Source organism: Papio anubis, chromosome 6 (assembly GCF_008728515.1).
Source record: "Papio anubis isolate 15944 chromosome 6, Panubis1.0, whole genome shotgun sequence".
NCBI classification, from domain to species: Eukaryota; Metazoa; Chordata; class Mammalia; order Primates; family Cercopithecidae; genus Papio; species Papio anubis.
In genome coordinates, this window is record NC_044981.1 from 94,624,929 (window position 1) to 94,643,639 (window position 18,711).

At 43.9% G+C, this 18,711-nt stretch overlaps 1 protein-coding gene across 2 annotated transcripts in view; it reads right to left on the reverse strand.

Annotated features, from left to right (window-relative positions):
• The window catches only part of FAXC (failed axon connections homolog, metaxin like GST domain containing), a 70,283-nt gene extending 54,758 nt beyond the window's left edge, over window positions 1-15,525 (reverse strand). Inside the window, exons 1-3 of one of the 2 annotated variants that reach the window (XM_017958145.3) lie at window positions 15,244-15,525; window positions 14,647-14,768; window positions 8,095-8,230 (exon numbers count right to left, since the gene is read on the reverse strand). In XM_017958145.3, coding sequence (XP_017813634.1) covers window positions 8,095-8,230; window positions 14,647-14,753 — 243 coding nt within the window. In that variant the 5' untranslated portion in view covers window positions 14,754-14,768; window positions 15,244-15,525. Of the gene's footprint in view, window positions 1-8,094; window positions 8,231-14,646; window positions 15,149-15,243 lie in introns of those variants that run through there. The other variant, XM_003897940.5, reaches the window with a different exon arrangement.
• Window positions 15,526-18,711: the final 3,186 nt, after the last annotated feature.

An 18,711-nucleotide genomic window follows, 5' to 3' on the forward strand; every position in this document is an offset into this window, starting at 1 on the left:
GAAATGTTATTGTTTCCTCAAACCTTTCATAAGCAACTTCTTTGTTCTTCCTTGCACTTAACTATTTAGGAAAGTTTTAGGCTATTAGCAAATCAGGTATCAGTTTAAGACTGTGAGGCCCCACTCCAGCCAATGGATGCAGGACACAGCAGTAAAGACAACCCAAATGCCTAAGGGTTAAATATGTCTGCTTTTCCTTTGTTAGGTGTGCTCTCGCCGTTGTTCCATATGCAACTGAGCACCCTTTCTGCAGAAAGTAAAGATGGTCTTGCTGAGAGATCTTTTGTCTCCGTGCTGACTTTCCTTCACAGCACCGATTATCTATTTCTAACAATTTTGGTATTTCTAACAAAATTAATAATCAATTCTTATGGAAATGGAAGTTCTAGTATGTTTTCACAATCAACAATTATATTTTGATTGCTAGGTAAAAAGCAAGAGACAACATTTTAGAGACACTCTGATTACATCTAAGTAAACATACATGAATGAAAAAACATTAAAAAAAAAAAAGAGAGAGACTCACAAACATGTCACAAGTAATTGGGAAGACTATAGGTGAGATGCCAAAGATCTTTTTTTCCCATACATTTCAATTTTTCTAAATGTGGTTGTACAATTTTTAAAATAAAAAAAAATTTACAGAGACGGGTGTCTCACTATGTTGCCCACGCTGGTCTCAAACTCCAGGGCTCAAGGAATCTGCCTGCCTCAGGCTTCCAAACTGCTGGGATTACAGGCATAAGCCACAATGCCTGGCCCAAAAAATGTATGTTAAAAATGTTGATTTTTTTTTTCTTTTTTTTTCTTTTAATTTTTCCTAAATATTTTTATTTCTAAAAAATTAAGACAGGGTCTTGCTGTGTTGCCCAGGTGGATCTTGAACTCCTTGTGATCCTCCTTCCTCAGCCTCCCAAGGTGCTGGGATTACAGGCATGAGCCACCACACCTGGCCAAAAATAATTTTTCTTAACTTCTTTACATCTATTGAAGAATTCCTGGACTATTTTTATTTAAGCAATTAGACTCTGACTAATCCACTGAGGGTAGTTTCTGAAAGTAATTTTGAGAAGATAAATAGGTAAATCCTCCGTATTTTTTCCAAGCTGATGTTTCCTTCTGCAAGTCTGCCCCAGGTGAGACTGATGCAGTCACACATACGCTACATTATTAGCATGGCAGTGAAGGCCATAGGCTTTGGGTTTCAAAATCTCATTCCATCATTTATTCACTGAGTGACCCTGGACCTCCCTGGGTCTCCCTTAACCCTCCCTGGACCTCAATTTCCTCATCTGTAGAGTGGGGATAATAACAGTTGCTAGGATGAAATGAGAAGATGTGCAGTGCCTTCATCAGAAGTATTTTGAGATGAAGAACTTGAGACTCTAAGAGAGATGCCAGAGTCTTGGGACTCTGATTTGATATACTGTACCCATAGGTTTTAGGTAAATATCTATCTATTATATTCACTCTGCCCTGGAGCTATCTTGAGTCATCTTCCACTGGCTAAATTTGAAATAATTTGAGCAGTCTGTGTGGATTACGACACACTGAAGAAATCCACATACCCATTATCTATTTAGTTTTGAAGAAGAATGTCCTTATTTTTCGGAGCTGCATGTTGAAGTATTGCAGGGTGATGTGTAAGGATTTCTGCAACTTACTTTAAAATGGTTTATCAAAAACATTGTTCGCAATTGTAGATGTAAAGCGGGGGAAGCAAAGGAGAAGTCGTATTAACCATTCACAATCTAGGTAAAGGGCATGGGGGTGTGCACTGTACTATCCTTTTGTCTGCAGCTTAGAAAGAAAAAGACGCAGGAAGGGAGACAAGATCAGCAAATAAATACAACATCGAAAGTTAGGGCTGACAGCCGAGGCAGAGAGCTCCAAAGGAAACATTTTCTTTTTTCTTTCTCTTACTTAAAAAGAATTCTTTTGTGAAACGTATGCTTCTTATACAACTACTTATATCAAATGATGTAGGTATCTTTATATATGTCTGAAGAAATGTAAGGAAGTCAAAAATATCAGTTATGATAATAATCTCCAGCTCGTAGGATACCAAGTAATTTTCACTTTCCACATACATTGTTTTGTACTGTTTGGAATTTTTCTTTTTTTATTTTTTATTTTTTTTTGAGATGGAGTCTTGCTGTGTCGCCCGGGCTGGAGTGCAGTGGCCAGATCTCAGCTCACTGCAAGCTCCGCCTCCCGGGTTTACGCCATTCTCCTGCCTCAGCCTCCCGAGTAGCTGGGACTACAGGCGCCCGCCACCTCGCCCAGCTAGTTTTTTGTATTTTTAGTAGAGACGGGGTTTCACCGTGTTAGCCAGGATGGTCTCGATCTCCTGACCTCGTGATCCGCCCGTCTCGGCCTCCCAAAGTGCTGGGATTACAGGCTTGAGCCACCGCGCCCGGCCTGTTTGGAATTTTTCTAAGGACCATATATCATCTACACATAATCAGAAAACACAGTAAAGCTATTTTTGTGTTTTTCAAAAATTAACCACATCCCTAGGACCTCCCTGTATATTGTTTGCAATTTCCTATAAGTCTACCATTATTACAAAATAAAAAGATTTTAAAATTGAACTCCCAATATTCATATCTTGATAGAGAAAAATAATAATAACTGTGTTCAATACATTGAGCTTTTTTAAAAAAATAAGCCTTTTGATTTCCTAACTAATGGTCATCAAATATTCATTCCTATTCCATTTAGGTTAAAAAATTCAAGAGCTTCTAATATAAAGTCATGATCTGAGGAACATGGCATTTTAATCTTTTTTTAAAATGGCACAGGCAAAAGAACGGGCAGAGGGTACAGCTCCCTGGGTCCATGACAAAATATTTCTCTACTGATCAATCCAAGAAATGAACTCTCCAGCATTCCCCAGACACCCACTGCATCAATACAAATCCCACTAAGGGAACGGGAATCAGGGTACCACCAACCCCTGCAACAGAGCATCCCTTTCTAAACCACAGCACCATTTTTTTTTACCTAAAATCTGTCACCCCCCGAGCATCACCCACTCCATTTATCTTCCATAGAGACCTCACAGAAGAAAAACAGCCCAATTCTTTCTTTAAAAATATACTTAATAAGAAATATAATTTTGGAAGGGGTAAGCACACCCCTTCTTGAAGACCTCTGTAATGGCTGCAGGCTTCACAGCAAGGGATAGTCCCACTGCTCCAGTTACACTAACTACAGGTAGCTGCTCTAAAACGTGAAGAAAGGTAGATATGCTGCAGGTAAAGACAGGTCTGCAGCAGTCAGGGCTTGACGGCTTGAAGGGCAGAAAGGAAAGTGCAGAAAAGCCTGGCAGCTGCTGCAGCCACCACAAACGACAGGATTATTTTATCAAAGGTGGGGGAGCACAAAAGATCTTGAAAGTAGTCAGAGACAGCAGTGCACAAAATTCAGGTTTTGGACTCCCACTGCCCCAAAGCTGTCCTGGCTAAGTGAGGCAATCTGGTCAAGAGTGATGATGGAATAGAGACAGGTAGCTGTTGGGTAGCAATCTCTTCCTTCCATTTGAGTCTCCAAGTGACACACATCTTCAAGTGCTGACTGCCAACACCAAGCTGAACAACGATCTCTCAAATATGAGCCAATGCATTTAGATGCCGCAGGCCTTGTTTCCTCCACTGCTGTCTTCACAAGTCCAAAGTAATCTTCTCCCTGCTGCTCTCTCTGGACTCCCCCTGTGCATTCCAGTTACCAGTTACGAAGATCCCCTTTCTAATCTCTTTCTGTTCCCAAACATCCCATGTCCTCCCTGATGCCCCAATCTGAAGTCTGGACTCGGTGCCACTTCACCATGTCCCCAAAGGACCTGCATTATAGCACTTAACCAAACTAAAGCATGTCAACCATGTTGTCCCAGCATTGCCTGAGGAGGATCACTGCCACCCCCTTCCCCTCTTCTCTACAGAAACTGGCTCAAAAAGCACAGGCTATGGGGAGTCAGGAGCTGGAGGGGTAATATCAATATCGGGGCAGGCAAAAGCTTGGCTGAGTGGGGAGCCCACCCCCTCCAACCTCCCAGTTGGTCTCTTACAACCTGAGGAGAATACCCCCTCCCAGTGTTGCTGCTTTGTAAGAGTCTAAAGATGAACCTCAGAGCTGCAGGAGCCATTTGGGGGAGTGGCAGCAAAGCAAAAGGACCAGAGTAGTTTGGGGATGACTGAGGCTCACCTCCCTTCTTTTTTTAAATCCCTCAGAGGTACAGGACCTGTGGCCTGGGCTTTAGCCCTTGTCCGGTACAAATTCCCAGGCAGAGAAGTTGGCATCCCTGGCAAAAGGAGCTCTCAAACCAAAATAACTAGATAAGTACCACTACTATGAGAAGGGCAATGCACTGAATTATATCACATGAAGCAGAATTATTGGGACAGACCAAAAAATTTAAGTAACATAACAAATATCCTCCAATGGATAAAGGAAGAGATTACTAATACAAACTAAAAGAAAACATTAAGAAGAAAAATACAAAGATTGAAATAAAGAACACAATAGATGGGGTAAATAGTATGATGGATACAAAAACAAACAAACAAACACACACAGGGCAATGCAAAGGAAGCTCAGCGAGAGGAATGCTTCCAGAAAGAAGCAGAAAAGAATTCAAGTAGAGAGTAGAGAGATATAGAAAATAGAAGCAGAGGTTCCAAAATCCAGATAATAGGGATCAAGGAAGAGGAAGCGGGAGAAAACCAAACATAAAAGAAAAGGAAATATTTTAAGAAAATTGATCATTAATTCTCCAGAATTCAAAAGAGATGAAAGACCTCAGATAGTAAGAGTTTATAAAGGACCAAACAGGATATATAAAGAGCCACACCAACACATGCCATATTGAAACTTGAGAATATTAAGATTAAATACAAACTCTAAGATAATTTAGAGAGAAAGAGAAAGAAGAATGAGATTAACATGAATTTTTTTTTCTTTTTTTTTTTTTTTTTTGAGGCAGGGTCTCACTCTGTCTCCCAGACTGGAGTGCAGTGGCGCGATTTTGGCTCACCATAACCTCCGCCTCCCCAGTTCAAGCGATTCTCCTGCCTCAGCCTCCCAAGTAGCTGGGATTACAGGCACATGCCACTACTGCCCAGCTAATTCTTGTTTTTGAGACAGAGTCTTGCTGTCACCCAGGCCGGAGTGCTGTGGCACCATCTCGGCTCACTGCAGGCTCTGCTTCCCGGGTTCATGCCATTCTCCTGCCTCAGCCTCCCGAGTAGTTGGGACTACAGGCGCCCGCCACCTCGCCCGGCTAATTTTTTGTATTTTTAGTAGAGACAGGGTTTCACGGTGTTAGCCAGGATGGTCTCGATCTCCTGACCTCGTGATCCACCCGCCTCAGCCTCCCAAAGTGCTGGGATTACAGGCGTGAGCCACTGCACCCGGCCTAATTTTTGTATTTTTAATAGAGATGGGGTTTCACCATGTTGGCCAGGCTGGTCTCGAACCCCTGACCTCAAATGATCCACTGGTCTCAGCCTCCCAAAGTGCTGGGATTACAGGCATGAGCCACCATGCCCAGACTAATATTTTTAAAATATAGAAGGAAAAGAACTTTGAACATAAATTTATCAAATGTGAGAGTATAATAACAATATTCTCAGGCATGCAAAGCCACTGAAGGTTTGCCACGTAAAGACTCACTCTAAAAATATTCATCAGGGAAGTTCTCAAATAAAAAGATAAATCCTTTAGAATAAGATATATGGTAAATAAGGCTAGTCAAATAACATAGTAAAGTTTGTTGTCTAAAAAGGATAAAAAAGAAAGGAAAAGAACTGCTAAATTCCTTTTTCTTTTTTTTTTTTTTTTTTTTTTTTGACAGAGTCTGGTTCTGTTACCCAGGCTGGAGCGCATTGGTGCGATCTTGGCTCACTGCAACCTCTGCCTCTTGGGTTCAAGCAATTCTCCTACCTCAGCCTCCAAAGTAGCTGGGATTACAGGTGCACACCACCAGGCCTGGCTAATTTTTGTATTTTTCGTAGAGATGGGGTTTCACCATGTTGGCCAGGCTGCTCTTGAACTCCTGGTCTCAAGCGATCCACCCGCCTAAGCCTCCCAAAGTGCTAGGATTACAAATGTGAGCCACCGTGCCTGGCCGAAAAACTCCAGAATTAAAATCTTAGACAACAGCAACATAACTGGGATGAGGGCTGGGAAGAAAGGGAGAGACCCAAGGTATACGTAAACTGCTAATGTGTTTGTATTATAACAGAATAAATACAGACTTTAATACATTTAACAAATTAATGAGCATAAACACAAATTTGGGTCTTAACTACAATAACAATAAAAATATAATTTGTTTTAAATGAGAAAAAATTATCTATCTATTAGAAAGCAGGAAATGAGAAAAAATTTTAAAATGAAGTATAGTAAGGAGAAAAATATTAAATAAGATATTAGAAATAATTTCTAATAAAACAATCATTTCAATAAGTGTAAATGGATTAAAGTTGCCAATTAAAAGACTCTCCAATTAGATATAAGCAAGAAACAAATACAAAAAGAGAGAGGGAGAGAAAGAGAGAGGATGAAGAAAGATATCCTAAGCAAATATGAACCAAAAGAAGGCTGGAGAATCTATCTCGATATCTAATAACACAGAATTCAAGATTTTTTAAAAATCGTAAGAGACATCAATGGATGATACATACTGGAAAAATAAACAAGAGTGAAAGATGTGAACTTTTATATGTACCTAACAATGTAACCTAAAATATATAAATACTCTAACATAAAGCAAGAACTGAGAGAATGACAGGAAAGAGAAAAATCAACAAATACACTTGAATATTTTAACATGCTCCTTTCAGAAGCTGCTAGAACCAGCAGACAAAAAATAAGCAGAAATATAGAAGGTCTAAATAATACACCAAACATGTTTAAGCAAGTAGATATATATAGAGCTCTATATCCAAACAGAGCATATGTAATTATTTTCAACATTTTTAAAAAGTAACTACAAACCAGGCCAAAGCTTCAGTAAATTCCAAGGAATCAATATCACAGAGACTATCTTCTCTGACCATAAAATTAAAAATGATAACAAAAATCAAAGCTTAAAATAATTCCATATGGCTAGAACTTGGTTAAAAATAAAAACATAAGTGAACTTTTAAAAAAATACATAGAATTGAATGACTATGAAAACACAGCATGTTGACTTTGTGAGACACAGCTCAAGCATTACTCAGAGAGAAATATATACCTTTAAGTACATTCCTCTTCCTTACTTCCTATTAAAATGAACAAGTGTTTCCCTGAAAGTCACACAAACAGAACATGGAGTGCTGTGGAAAAGGTCTCACTACATATACAAATATCCACCTCATGGCGTACTGGGCCTTCTGCCCCCAAGATTCATGAGGGACAAAATACAATGCTGTCAATAAACTAAAACCTAAAGTAAAAAAACCACATCAGGCAGTGGCACACCAATCTTTGTCAAGGCCCAGTAGGCCTGTCAAAATTATTAACCAAAGCATACTTTTTTTTTTTTTTTTTTTTTTGAGATGGAGTCTTGCTCTGTCACCCAGACTGGAGTGCAGTGGTGCAATCTCGGCTCACTGTAACCTCTGCTTCCCCAGTTCAAGTGATTCTCCTGCCTCAGCCTCCCAGGTAGCTGGGATTACAGGGGTCCGCCACTACGCCTGGCTAATTTGTATATTTTCAGTAGAGACAGGGTTTCACCATGTTGGCCAGGCTGGTCTCAGACTCCTGACCTCAAGTGATCCGCCTGCCTCAGCCTCCCAAAGTGCTGGGATTACAGGTGTGAGCCACCACACCCAGCCCAAAGAATACTCTGTTAAAGAAAAATATCATGGCGCTGAGTCTCCCGAAAGTTTAGACCTTCTTGATCCATCATTAAATTGGATCTGTAAAAATCAACAGACTCTGGAACCAAGTATTTTATTTCCCTCTTACTAAGGACTAGGCACTGCTAGTTTCAGCTCCCATCCCCTCTGGCATCCACTGTGTGAGATGAAATATTCCCCCCTTTAGTTAAATACTCATCCCCTGATACTGATGTCATAAGAAGAAAACATATTTGCACACAAGTACCTGATACGGTAAGTCAGCCATCCTTAAATAAGTTTCCATTTTTAAACAGAAAGGAGATAAACTGGGAACACCATTGTTAGGTCTTGCAAACTGATGTAAAATAATAGCATCTTTAGAGTCAATCTCTTGCTGTTTCCTGTCAAAACCAAAACAGAAATAAAGAACAATCCACATGTTATCCACATTCAGTTCCCTTACTTCTTGAGAGGACCCTGCAGGGTTGTAGCTCCTCAGTGAACAAGCAGATCTGTTTGTCACAGGGGCTTACCTCACCCAGCACCCAGTTTGTCGAAGGGGCTTACCTCACCCAGCACTCATGGAAGCTTAGTCAAAACACAAGAGAACCTTACAAACTCCCATGATATTACCACGACCCCAGTGGCTCAGCAAAGTAACTATATACCAACCAACCTCCTTCTGTTACCTATGGCCTCTGGGCAACAAGAACATTTTCTGGTACTGGTCCACCTATTCTCCAGCCGGCTGTGTTTACCTGCCAGGAACAAGCTGGATGGATAAAAATGATACTCTGTGCTTGCTGTGTGTCACACATTGTTCTGAGGGTCTCACGGGTCTTATCTCCTTTAATCTTCATAATAACCTTATGAAGTAGGTATTACCGCTATCCATGTTTTATAGATGAGGAAATTCAGGCACAGAGGATTAACTTGCCCAAAGTCACATTGCTAGTAAATGGCAGAATGGGCACTGAATCAAGAAGTCAGAGTCTGTGTTTTTGGCCATTAGACTATACTGTGAAACAGTCTATTCATCCAGAAGACCCAGGAATAATAGTGCAGATTTGCTCTGCTATGACCCAAGTCTGTAGGGAAACTGAGACTGAATATTCTTGTCCCTCTTCCCAACTGCCCATGCCCTCACCTAACCCTTCTTTCACCTGTAACGCCGTGGAACCCGCCTTCTGGATGCTCTCTCTCTAGCTCTGTCTTCCTTATTTTCTGCCTTCCCAGCATCCCCACTTTTACCATACAGCATGTATTTTAGTACCCCTGCTTTTCCCCTTTCTTCTGTCTCAGCCACGCATCCATCTTTTCCTTTGGCTACTCTTTTGGGTGAGGAGGACTTCCCTGCATACAGTTTTTCAATAACCACTACATAATGGAATGAATGCTGGATTCCAAGTCTGGACACCTGGTGTCAAATCCAAGCCCTGCTTCCCTTACTGGCCACATTAGCCTAGATCTCTCCACCATCTTCACCTGGAGAGTGAGGACAGTACCAATTCTGTATGGATTATCATGAGGATTACATAAGGCAATACTGTAACTATTTAGTGAACCATCAAGCATTAAGTAATAGTGGAATTTATTCTCATCCAAAGAGATATGGTCTCATCCCTGCAAGCTCATCATTCCACACAGCCCCACTCATACCCCACTCCTCGGGACCCTTTTGCAATTTCCATCTTCATTTGACCCAGCCGATTCCCAGTCAGATAAACTTCACTCTTCCTTCCCCTTGGCCCTCCCTGAGCCTCTGGTTCCCTCGCATTGTTCCCAGTACAACGCCACACCTGCTTCTTTCTACCCAAGCAAGAATAATTTCTTTGTCTCTTCATCACATGGATGCCCACTTCCTGCAGATCCCCATTTAATAAAACAAACTCTCTTGAAAAGTTTACCACCCAAGGGCCCATTCAACTTCACAATTCAGACTCATTTTGAAAATATCTGTCAAGTCAAAAAAATAAAAATATTTGCTGCTTTCTGGCAATATTTACTATAAAAGAAATGTTTTCATTTAGATGGAATGTTTGGGAAGTCAGATTTTAAAATCAAGAACTCATTTAGATGATGTTCCAAGACTGCATAGATTTGACAATTAACTGATTTTGTCCAGTCAAATAATTCCCATCACAAAGTGGTATTTTCATGTAAATTAACCAGACAAAAATTTCAGAACCGACAGGAGAGAAGACAAACAAAAAATCCCTGCTCCATCAGCCAGAACGATCTAATTCTAATTGTTAATTTGGGCCATGTCATAGTAAGAATGGATGCTAATTATCTACCAAGCATATGCTAATGACTTTATATATATTATATATATTAACTTATTTAATTCTGACAATGACACTTTAGAATGGGTATTGTTATAGTTTAAATTCGGTATATCATACTATACTATTTTATAGTAGATAAGAAAATTGAAGCTCAAAGACGTTAAACAACTTGCCTAAGGAACATCAATTTAAGATTGACTCTGAAATAACTCCAGTTTCCAGCTCTTAAGCACTTCAAGGCCACCAAAATGGGCAATTCCTCAGTTAATCGTATTAAAGCTACCAGTTTGACTCAGACCACTGAAGCCTGGAACTTTCTGATAAAAGTCACAGCTAATGATGGCCAAGTTTTATTGAATTTTGACCATGACAAACTCTGTTCTAAGAATGTCACGTGTTAACTCATTTAATCAACTATGAGAAAAGCTACTACTACTATTACCATTTTACAGATGAGAAAACTGAGTCATCAAGAGCTTACTGTCATATCCAAGGTTATGTGGTTGGTTACAGACAGAGTCTGAATTTGAACCCAGACAGTCTGGCTCCAGAGCCCTCCCTCCAATATGTCAGAAACTCCTCTCTAATTTAGGATCAGACGATTGAGTGAGTTGTTTCCCGCACAGCTGTATTTTATAAAGTGACCTTATCATAAAGTTTGTAGAAGAGGACACCCATAGAGCATTAACTAGCTAGTTTACTACTATTCCTGGGGCTAACGATATCACAGATGAACATGCCTCTGTATACAGCTGATGATTTGTTAGTTTGCAGAGATCAGATGTTGATTCACCAACTAAATGTTCTAGAAGAGGCTGACCCTGTGTGTCAAAAGTGCAAATAAGCACTGGTAATGAAGTTATTACTTAGTCATTCAATTTACAAACAAAAATTTCCAAAGCCTGATTGAATTTAAGACAGCTGCCAAGCTATCTCTACTCAGGGAAAACAAAGTAGTGTGTTGGAACAATATTTATTTAAAAATATGGTGCTAAAAAAACATGGATAAAACCCCAAAAAACCTACTTTGGTTATATTCATTAATTAAACATCCTAAATAATTCTCACCTGTCAACTTTACTCGTCCACTCTAGAGACATAGTCATAGATTAAGGTTATGTCTATGCAGCAGAAAATCCAGGTAGGCTGGGGAAGAGTTTACAATAGCCAGTAAACTCAGGGAAGTCATTTTAAGGTGTATTTTCCATATCACATATTTCAGATTTTGTCTTGTTCTCTGCCTAAATTATAAAGACTGTTGAAACCTAGATTTCACCTTAGTGGAGGTAGCTATCATGTAACCTCTAAAGCCTTGGTCTTCGCCCTTCCTGCCTGTTTTTTTCCCTTTGCCCCTCCACTCCTCTTCCCCTAGAGGCTGCAAGAAAGGCACCTGCTACAGGCCTGTCTTCCTGAGCGATGCTTCAGTTCTCCACATTGCTCTTCCTTCCTCTTCCTCCAACAAAACTGATTTCAAAGTAGGTACTTTTTTTTTTTGAGACGGAGTTTCGCTCTCGCCAGGCTGGAGTGCAGTGGCACGATCTCAGCTCACTGCAACCTCCGCCTCCCAGGTTCAACCGATTCTCCTGCCTCAGCTTCCCGAGTAGCTGTAGGACTACAGGCGCGTGCCACCATGCCAGGCTAATTTTTGTTTTTGTTTGTTTTTAGTAGAGACGGGGTTTCACAATGTTGACCAGGATGGTCTCTATCTCTTGACCTCGTGATCCATCCGCCTCGGCCTCCCAAAGTGCTGGGATTACAGGCGTAAGCCACCGCGCCCAGCCAAAGTAGATACTATCTAAGAGGCAGTGGTTAAAAAAATGCAGGCTCGCCAGGCGCGGTGGCTCAAGCCTGTAATCCCAGCACTTTGGGAGGCCGAGACGGGCGGATCACGAGGTCAGGAGATCGAGACCATCCTGGCTAACACGGTGAAACCCCGTCTCTACTAAAAAAAATACAAAAAACTAGCCGGGCGAGGTGGCGGGCGCCTGTAGTCCCAGCTACTCGGGAGGCTGAGGCAGGAGAATGGCGTGAACCCGGGAGGCGGAGCTTGCAGTGAGCTGAGATCCGGCCACTGCACTCCAGCCTGGGTGACAGAGCCAGACTCCGTCTCAAAAAAAAAAAAAATGCAGGCTCTGATATGAATCTAGATCCTGCTACTCTTAACTGTGTGACCTTGGGCAAGTTGCTTAACCTCCCTGAGCTACAATTTCCTTATCTATGAAACGGGTGTCAAGCTTCAAACAACAGTTGCCAGGAATAAATGCAGTCACACATGCAAAGCCCATATATGCAAAGTCTCTACTCAGTGTTCACAAATAGCCCTTCTTCATTGTTTGCATTACTTCAGAGATGTCTAATTCAACTCAAACATTAGTCCAGAAACAAAACTGGCCAAGCATGGTGGCTCACACCTATAAACCCAACACTTTGGGAAGCCAAGGAGGGAGGACTGCTTGAAGCCAGGAGTTTGAGACCAGCCTGGGCAATACCGTGAGACCCCATCTCCACAAAAAGGTTAAAAAAAAAATTAGCCAGGTGTAATGGTTCATGCCTGTAATCCCAGCAACTCAGCAGACTGAGGCCAGAGGATCGCTTGAGCCCAGGAGTTCAAGAACAGCCTGGCCAACATGGTGAAACCCCATCTCTACTAAAAACACAAAAATTATCCAGAAGCGGTGGTGCATGCCTGTAATCCCAGCTACTCAGGAGGCTGAGCCAGGAGAATCGCTTGAACCAGGGAGGCACAGGTTACAGTGAGCTGAGATCAAGCCACTGCACTCCAGCATGGATGAGAGCGAGACTATGTCTCAAAAGAAAAAAAAAAAAAAAAAGAAAAAGTGAATCAACCTAGGATTAAACTCCTTAGTCCAAATAAGCATCCAGTGCTGAGGTTTATAGTCCCCTAAATGAGTTAGGAGCTATCTGTGGGCAGAGCGCACTTCAGGCTCCAGTGACCACACCTGCCAGGGCATGGCCTACTCCAGAGTGGGAGCTGAGCTCCATACCGTTTCTGCAAGGTCATTTAAGCTCTGTTTTAAAATTGGTCCTGTGAAGCCTTCACTCCCTCCACTGCTGAGAAGTCTCATGGTTCGGGATCTCCTCAAAGGCTTTAGACTAGAATACAACTGAGAAACAACTGGGTTACCATTTAAATTGCTGCCCAGATGTTTTAGTTCTTTAGGTAGCTTGAAATCTAACTTGAAATACAGTTCGAAAACTAGCACAATTAACAAATAATCTAGAGAGATAATTCTCTTCAAATTTTTTTTGTTTGGTTCAGCTAGATTCAAAGCAATGTGTTAAGTGAGAGAATTAAATGTGCAACAAGCTTAAAATAAACTTCCTCAAATATGGCTAAAGAATATGAAAACCAATACATTTCCCCAAACCTAAATGATTTCCTACCCTCTCAGAGATGGGAACTATTCAAAATATGTATGTTAGGCCAAATACCTACATTAGGCTATCCCAATAATCTCCTTGGATCCCTGCAGGCTAGTAAAGGTCACCTATCACTGTCTTTGTTTATAACCTATTGTGTAGGATTCCTCCACTGGAATAAGGCAGTGTGGACACATTTCTTCCACTTTTGAAAATACTGGCAAAGGGACATTCTGAGCTATTGAAAACTGGGCTTCTGGTAATCTTCCAGTGACGGAGGGCTCAAATGCACGGAAATTTTAACCATTAACTGATGTATCAATTAGCCAAACGACTGTCTCAGTGCCCTGTGGTATTACTCTACCCAAACAAAAATTTCGTGCCCGTTGGATGTACCAACAACAGGGGCCTCCATTTTCTGGTATTTCCAACTCAATCTTGTAAACATTCTGCGGCAGCGGATGCAACTGTTTACGGCACTGGTCGACTCCGTGTTATGCCCAACACACCCATGTGCTAGCCTGTCCTACTGCTCACACAACAATGACATCTAAGCCTGAAGATGGTGCTTGGCGTTCAACACCAGAGAAGCAGAGAACCAGGTTAAGGCTGCATCAAAGCTGCACACCACTACACTTGGTCATGCATCTTTAACAGGGACCCGCAGGTTTCTGGAGCTTTTGCAATTTTTCAGCCTTTTGATGTTGACATTTAGGGAAGGATGGTGAAGAACTAACCTTTAAGTAAAAGATAAGGTTAGCAGTTAATATTCCAGCATTATTACTTATAAACAAGGCATCTCATAAAAGTGTAACCTATTTCTGCAGGGCCCAATTCTATTGTTGCAAACACACTGCACTTAGATCCTCCTCCTAAGGACATTTCTTAATAGATAACGACAAGTGACCCAGAGCATTTTGGGAGACAAATGTTTTTCCCTCCCAGCACCGGTTTAATTCTCCTTTCAACTCCAAACTGCCCCTCACGGCCAGGTGACCACCGAATGCCTTTAGGGAAAGGTAATTGCAGGACGCTTGGGCATCTGGGCAGCGTGACCGAGGGGCTGGCAGGGGCCCCCCTCGCGCCAGCCCTGCCCTAGTCAGGTGCCCCTCTCGGCGCCCCTGTGCGGGTCCCTCTCTCCGGCTCACCTAATGACCAGGAGTTCGTGGAGCAGATACGCAGCTGCGGCCAGCAAAGCTCCCCCGGTCAAGTAAAGGGTTTTCTTCCACCAGGGATCGGAGCCCAGCCCTGCCATGATCCCACCGTAATCCTGCAAAGGGAAAGCGATGATGTCCCCATAAAAGGAGAAGGGCTCCTCGGACCCGGCCCACCAGCCGAAGAAGGAGATGCTCTGGTTCCAGCTCAGATCCACCACGCACGGCCTGGACGAAGCAAAGCCAACCCCCCAGTGCATGCTGCGCGGCTGGCTCCGGGCGCCCCTCCCAGGGCCCGCGCCGCCCGCATGGGAAGGGGCCGGCGCGGCCCGGCGCGGGCTCAGAGGCGCGCGGAGGACGCGGGCGGCGGCGACTGAGGAGGCGGCGGCAGAAGAGGAGGAGGAGGAAGGACGCTGGCCGCGGACTGCGGGCCTGGCCGGCGGGGCCCCAGAGCCCTGGGCGGCAGCAGCGGCCGCCGGCTCCCCCCGCAGCGGCCTCTCCGCCCCGCTCTTTGTGTCGGCGCCTGGAGAAGGCCGCGTGATGTCATTGCTCCCCGGGGCAGGCAAACAGAGGCGGGATAAAGTCACCTACCCCGCGCCCTGCCCCCGCCCCGCATCTCCGCGGTCCGGCCGCCTCCGCCGGGGCCGGATCTGCAGGGCTGGGGCGCGCCGGGCGGGCTCCGCGCTTCCAGGCGGCACGCCCAAAAACCGCTCGCCGCGCGCGGGCAAGGGCGGCGGAGGTGCCTGGAAATGCGGCTTCACCGCGAGGAAGCTGCAGTCGGGGCCCGGATCCTGGTCCTCCCCTACCCCGGCCCGCCCTCCGCCTGCTCTCCAGCCCCTCCCGCGGGCCCCAGAGCGGGGAACGCGCAGGACTCACCTGGGGCGGCGCGGAGCTGCGGGCAGGAGACGCCACCAGGCGGGGGCTGGGAGCGGGGGCCGGGATTAAAGTCGGGAATCAGATTGTTCTGGCCATCAGGAAAGCGCTGTGTATTTGCATAATGTGTAAAAAACACTCTTATTACATTACACAGTTACCTCGAGATTGACCAGGTGTTCACAGGGACGAGATGTCTGGTTTGACAAATAACAAAATACCTAGAGAGATTTCTCTGACAAACCCACTTCAAGTCTTTCCTCTTTGAAGTCACTATCAGGGAACTCGCTGATACAGGGTTTTGGTTGGGGGGGCGGGGGTCCCTCTTTTGGTTAAGAAAATCTGTCTAACAACTGTGTGTGTGTTCAGTGTATTTTTTTCCTTTAACTTCATTTATTAAAGTTCATAAGTACAAAGAATAGACGCTTGTAGTATATGCACAGATTTTAGCAAGAGCATGGATAGTTTTAAATTGGAAGAACTGAAAAAGGAAACAGGACAGTGGAGGTTCATCACTCTTAAGGTGGAAGGATGGATAAAAGAAACCTCCAGACTTTTGCCTGGGGACAGAGATTGAGGTGCAAAAGGACTCCCCCCTTTTTTCCTCTCCTGCCACACTAGCCTCTTAGAACAGGCAAGGAGTGTGGTCATATTGTTAAAAAATGATAAATATGGACGTGTTGCCTCAACGAGACGGGGAGGGGCTAGTCAGCTGATGCCTAGGCACCAGCGTGTGAGACGCCCCAGACACTCCTGGGAACATGTGACCTCCCAGGAAGAAGTAATGTGTGTGGTTTTAAGTGAAGCTCCCATGAGTAGGTTGTAAGGAGTGAAACCCAACGACCTCCTGGGGTGACTGAGGTGGTCACCAGCCGATCTTGCAAGGAGAGAGACCAGAAAGCTGCCTGGCCTTGTCGGCAAGAAGCAGAGTAGTTAAGTTTGGGACCAGAGCTGCAGTGCTCTGGAAGAGGGAACAAGGAGGGCTGGCACCAGGAATTCTCCATGCTCCTTCTGTGCCCTTCCCACAGAGCACTCAGTCTTTGCTCTCAGTGAACACTGAGCCAATATTTAAAGAATATAAGTTTGGTACTTGGGATCACATTATTTGTGTATCTAGGTCTAGGCATGGGGATGGGCATAAATTACCTTGAGTGGAAGAATATGGAAGGCAAAAGGGAGAGTCAATCCTGACAAACCTAATGCCCAAAAACAAGTTAGAAACCAGAAGAAGTATAGTATTTTTATCCCAGAAAGACACTGACTACAATTGGCTCTCACTCATGGTGACCTGCCCCACCCACACATGCAGGCCGGGGGCCCACTGCTGCTTCCTGGGAGTATCAGACAACTGTTGAGCATCAACTGGTCTCTGGTTCAAACATGGTTTACATTTTTAGAAGAACACTGCAGTGAAAGTCTTTAAGAAGCAGACGTGGGCTGGGCGCAGGTGGTTCACACCTGTAATCCCAACACTTTGGGAGGCCGAGGCTGGTGGATCACCTAAGGTCGGGAGTTCGAGATCAGCCTGGCCAACATGGTGAAACTCTGTCTCTACTAAAAATACAAAAAATTAGCCGGGTGTGGTGGCGAGCGCCTGTAATTCCAGCTACTCCGAAGACTAAGCAGGAGAATTGCTTGAACCTGGGAGGCAGAGGTCGCAGTGAGGAGAGATTGTGCCATTGCACTCCAGCCTGGGCAACAAGAGTGAGAAACCATCTCAAAAAAAAAACAAAAATAAAAATAAAATAAAATCCCACAAGAGAAACTAAAATGTCATCTTAATCTGATACATGTTAAATTTTAACTTTTAGATCCAGGGCATAGAAGAGAAAATATGATTATTGCTAGGGTTGTATAAGATGAAAGGAGGAAGAGTAGACTGAGGAGACAGCAAATCTGAGTTGGACAAATATTTGGTATCAGAATGTCAGAATAGGCCAGGCATGGTGGGGTGACTCACGCCTGCAATCCCAGCACTTTGGGAGGTGGGCAGATCACTTGAGGTCAAGAGTTTGAGACCAGCCTGGCCAACATGGTGAAATCCTATCTCTACTAAAAAAATACAAAAATTAGCCAGGCATGGTGGTGGGCACCTGTAACCCCAGCTACTCGGGAGTCTGAGGCAGGAGAATCACTTGAACCCAGGAGGCAGAGGTTGCAGTGAGCCGAGATTGCACCACAGCACTCTAGCCTGGGTGACAGAGTGAGACTCCATCTCAAAAAAAGAAGAAGAAGAACCTCAGAACAAACCTTTGGGGAGCAAGGAAAGCAGCTCCAGCTGTAAAGGCACCGACTGATGCAATCCTCAGCCAACTCTTCATCCAAAGTCAGACTGAGTTCCAGAAGGAAAAGCTGCTCTACAAAGGGGTGCAAGCCAGCTGTAGAAAGACGGGAGACTCAGGCTCAGGGGGAAGGGACTCAGCCCCAGAGGAGTGGTAGTGGTGGGATGAACTCAGCAGAAAGGAACTGAACACAGCTGGGTTAACAAGAGGAGCTAAGGAGGCTGACTCTTCAAAGAGTGCCTCCTCAGAATCCCCATTGTAGAGCCAGGTCGCAGGCTGAAGCCACAGTAGCTATGCAGGGCCTGCCCGCTGAGGCTGAAGGTGCAGGAGCTGAGCATGTCTGCACCCCAGCTCTCCTCCTCAGGCTCCTATAGTTAGTGAAAAAAATTCGAAGACTCTGAGCACTAGGCTGGGCATCTCTACTCCACCCTTTCTACCACCACCACCACTAATTTTGACAGCTTTGGTGCCGTACGCATGGACATTAGCTCCAAACTAGAGGCAACTTATTTTTCTTTTCCAAGGACTTTTTCTAACTAACTTTAATTGAGGTGTTATAAGACAAGAAAAAAGAAGAAACTAATATTGATTGAACACCTATTTGTGTTGTATAGTGATTTTTTTTCCAGTAACAAGCTATGTTAGGTAAGTATTGTCATTTCAATTTTACAACTGAAAGAAACTAAGGCCCAGAGGGGACAATTAACAAGTTCAATTTCCAGAGCGAGGTGATGATGGATCCAAGCATGTCTCACACCAGCGGCCCTGTGGGTGCTCCACCACCTCCATCAGGGGTGTCCAATCTTTTGGCTTCCCTGGCCACATTGGAAGAACTGTCTTGGGCCACACATAAAATACACCAAGGACAGCTGATGAGCTTTTTAAAAAAATCACAAAAAATTCA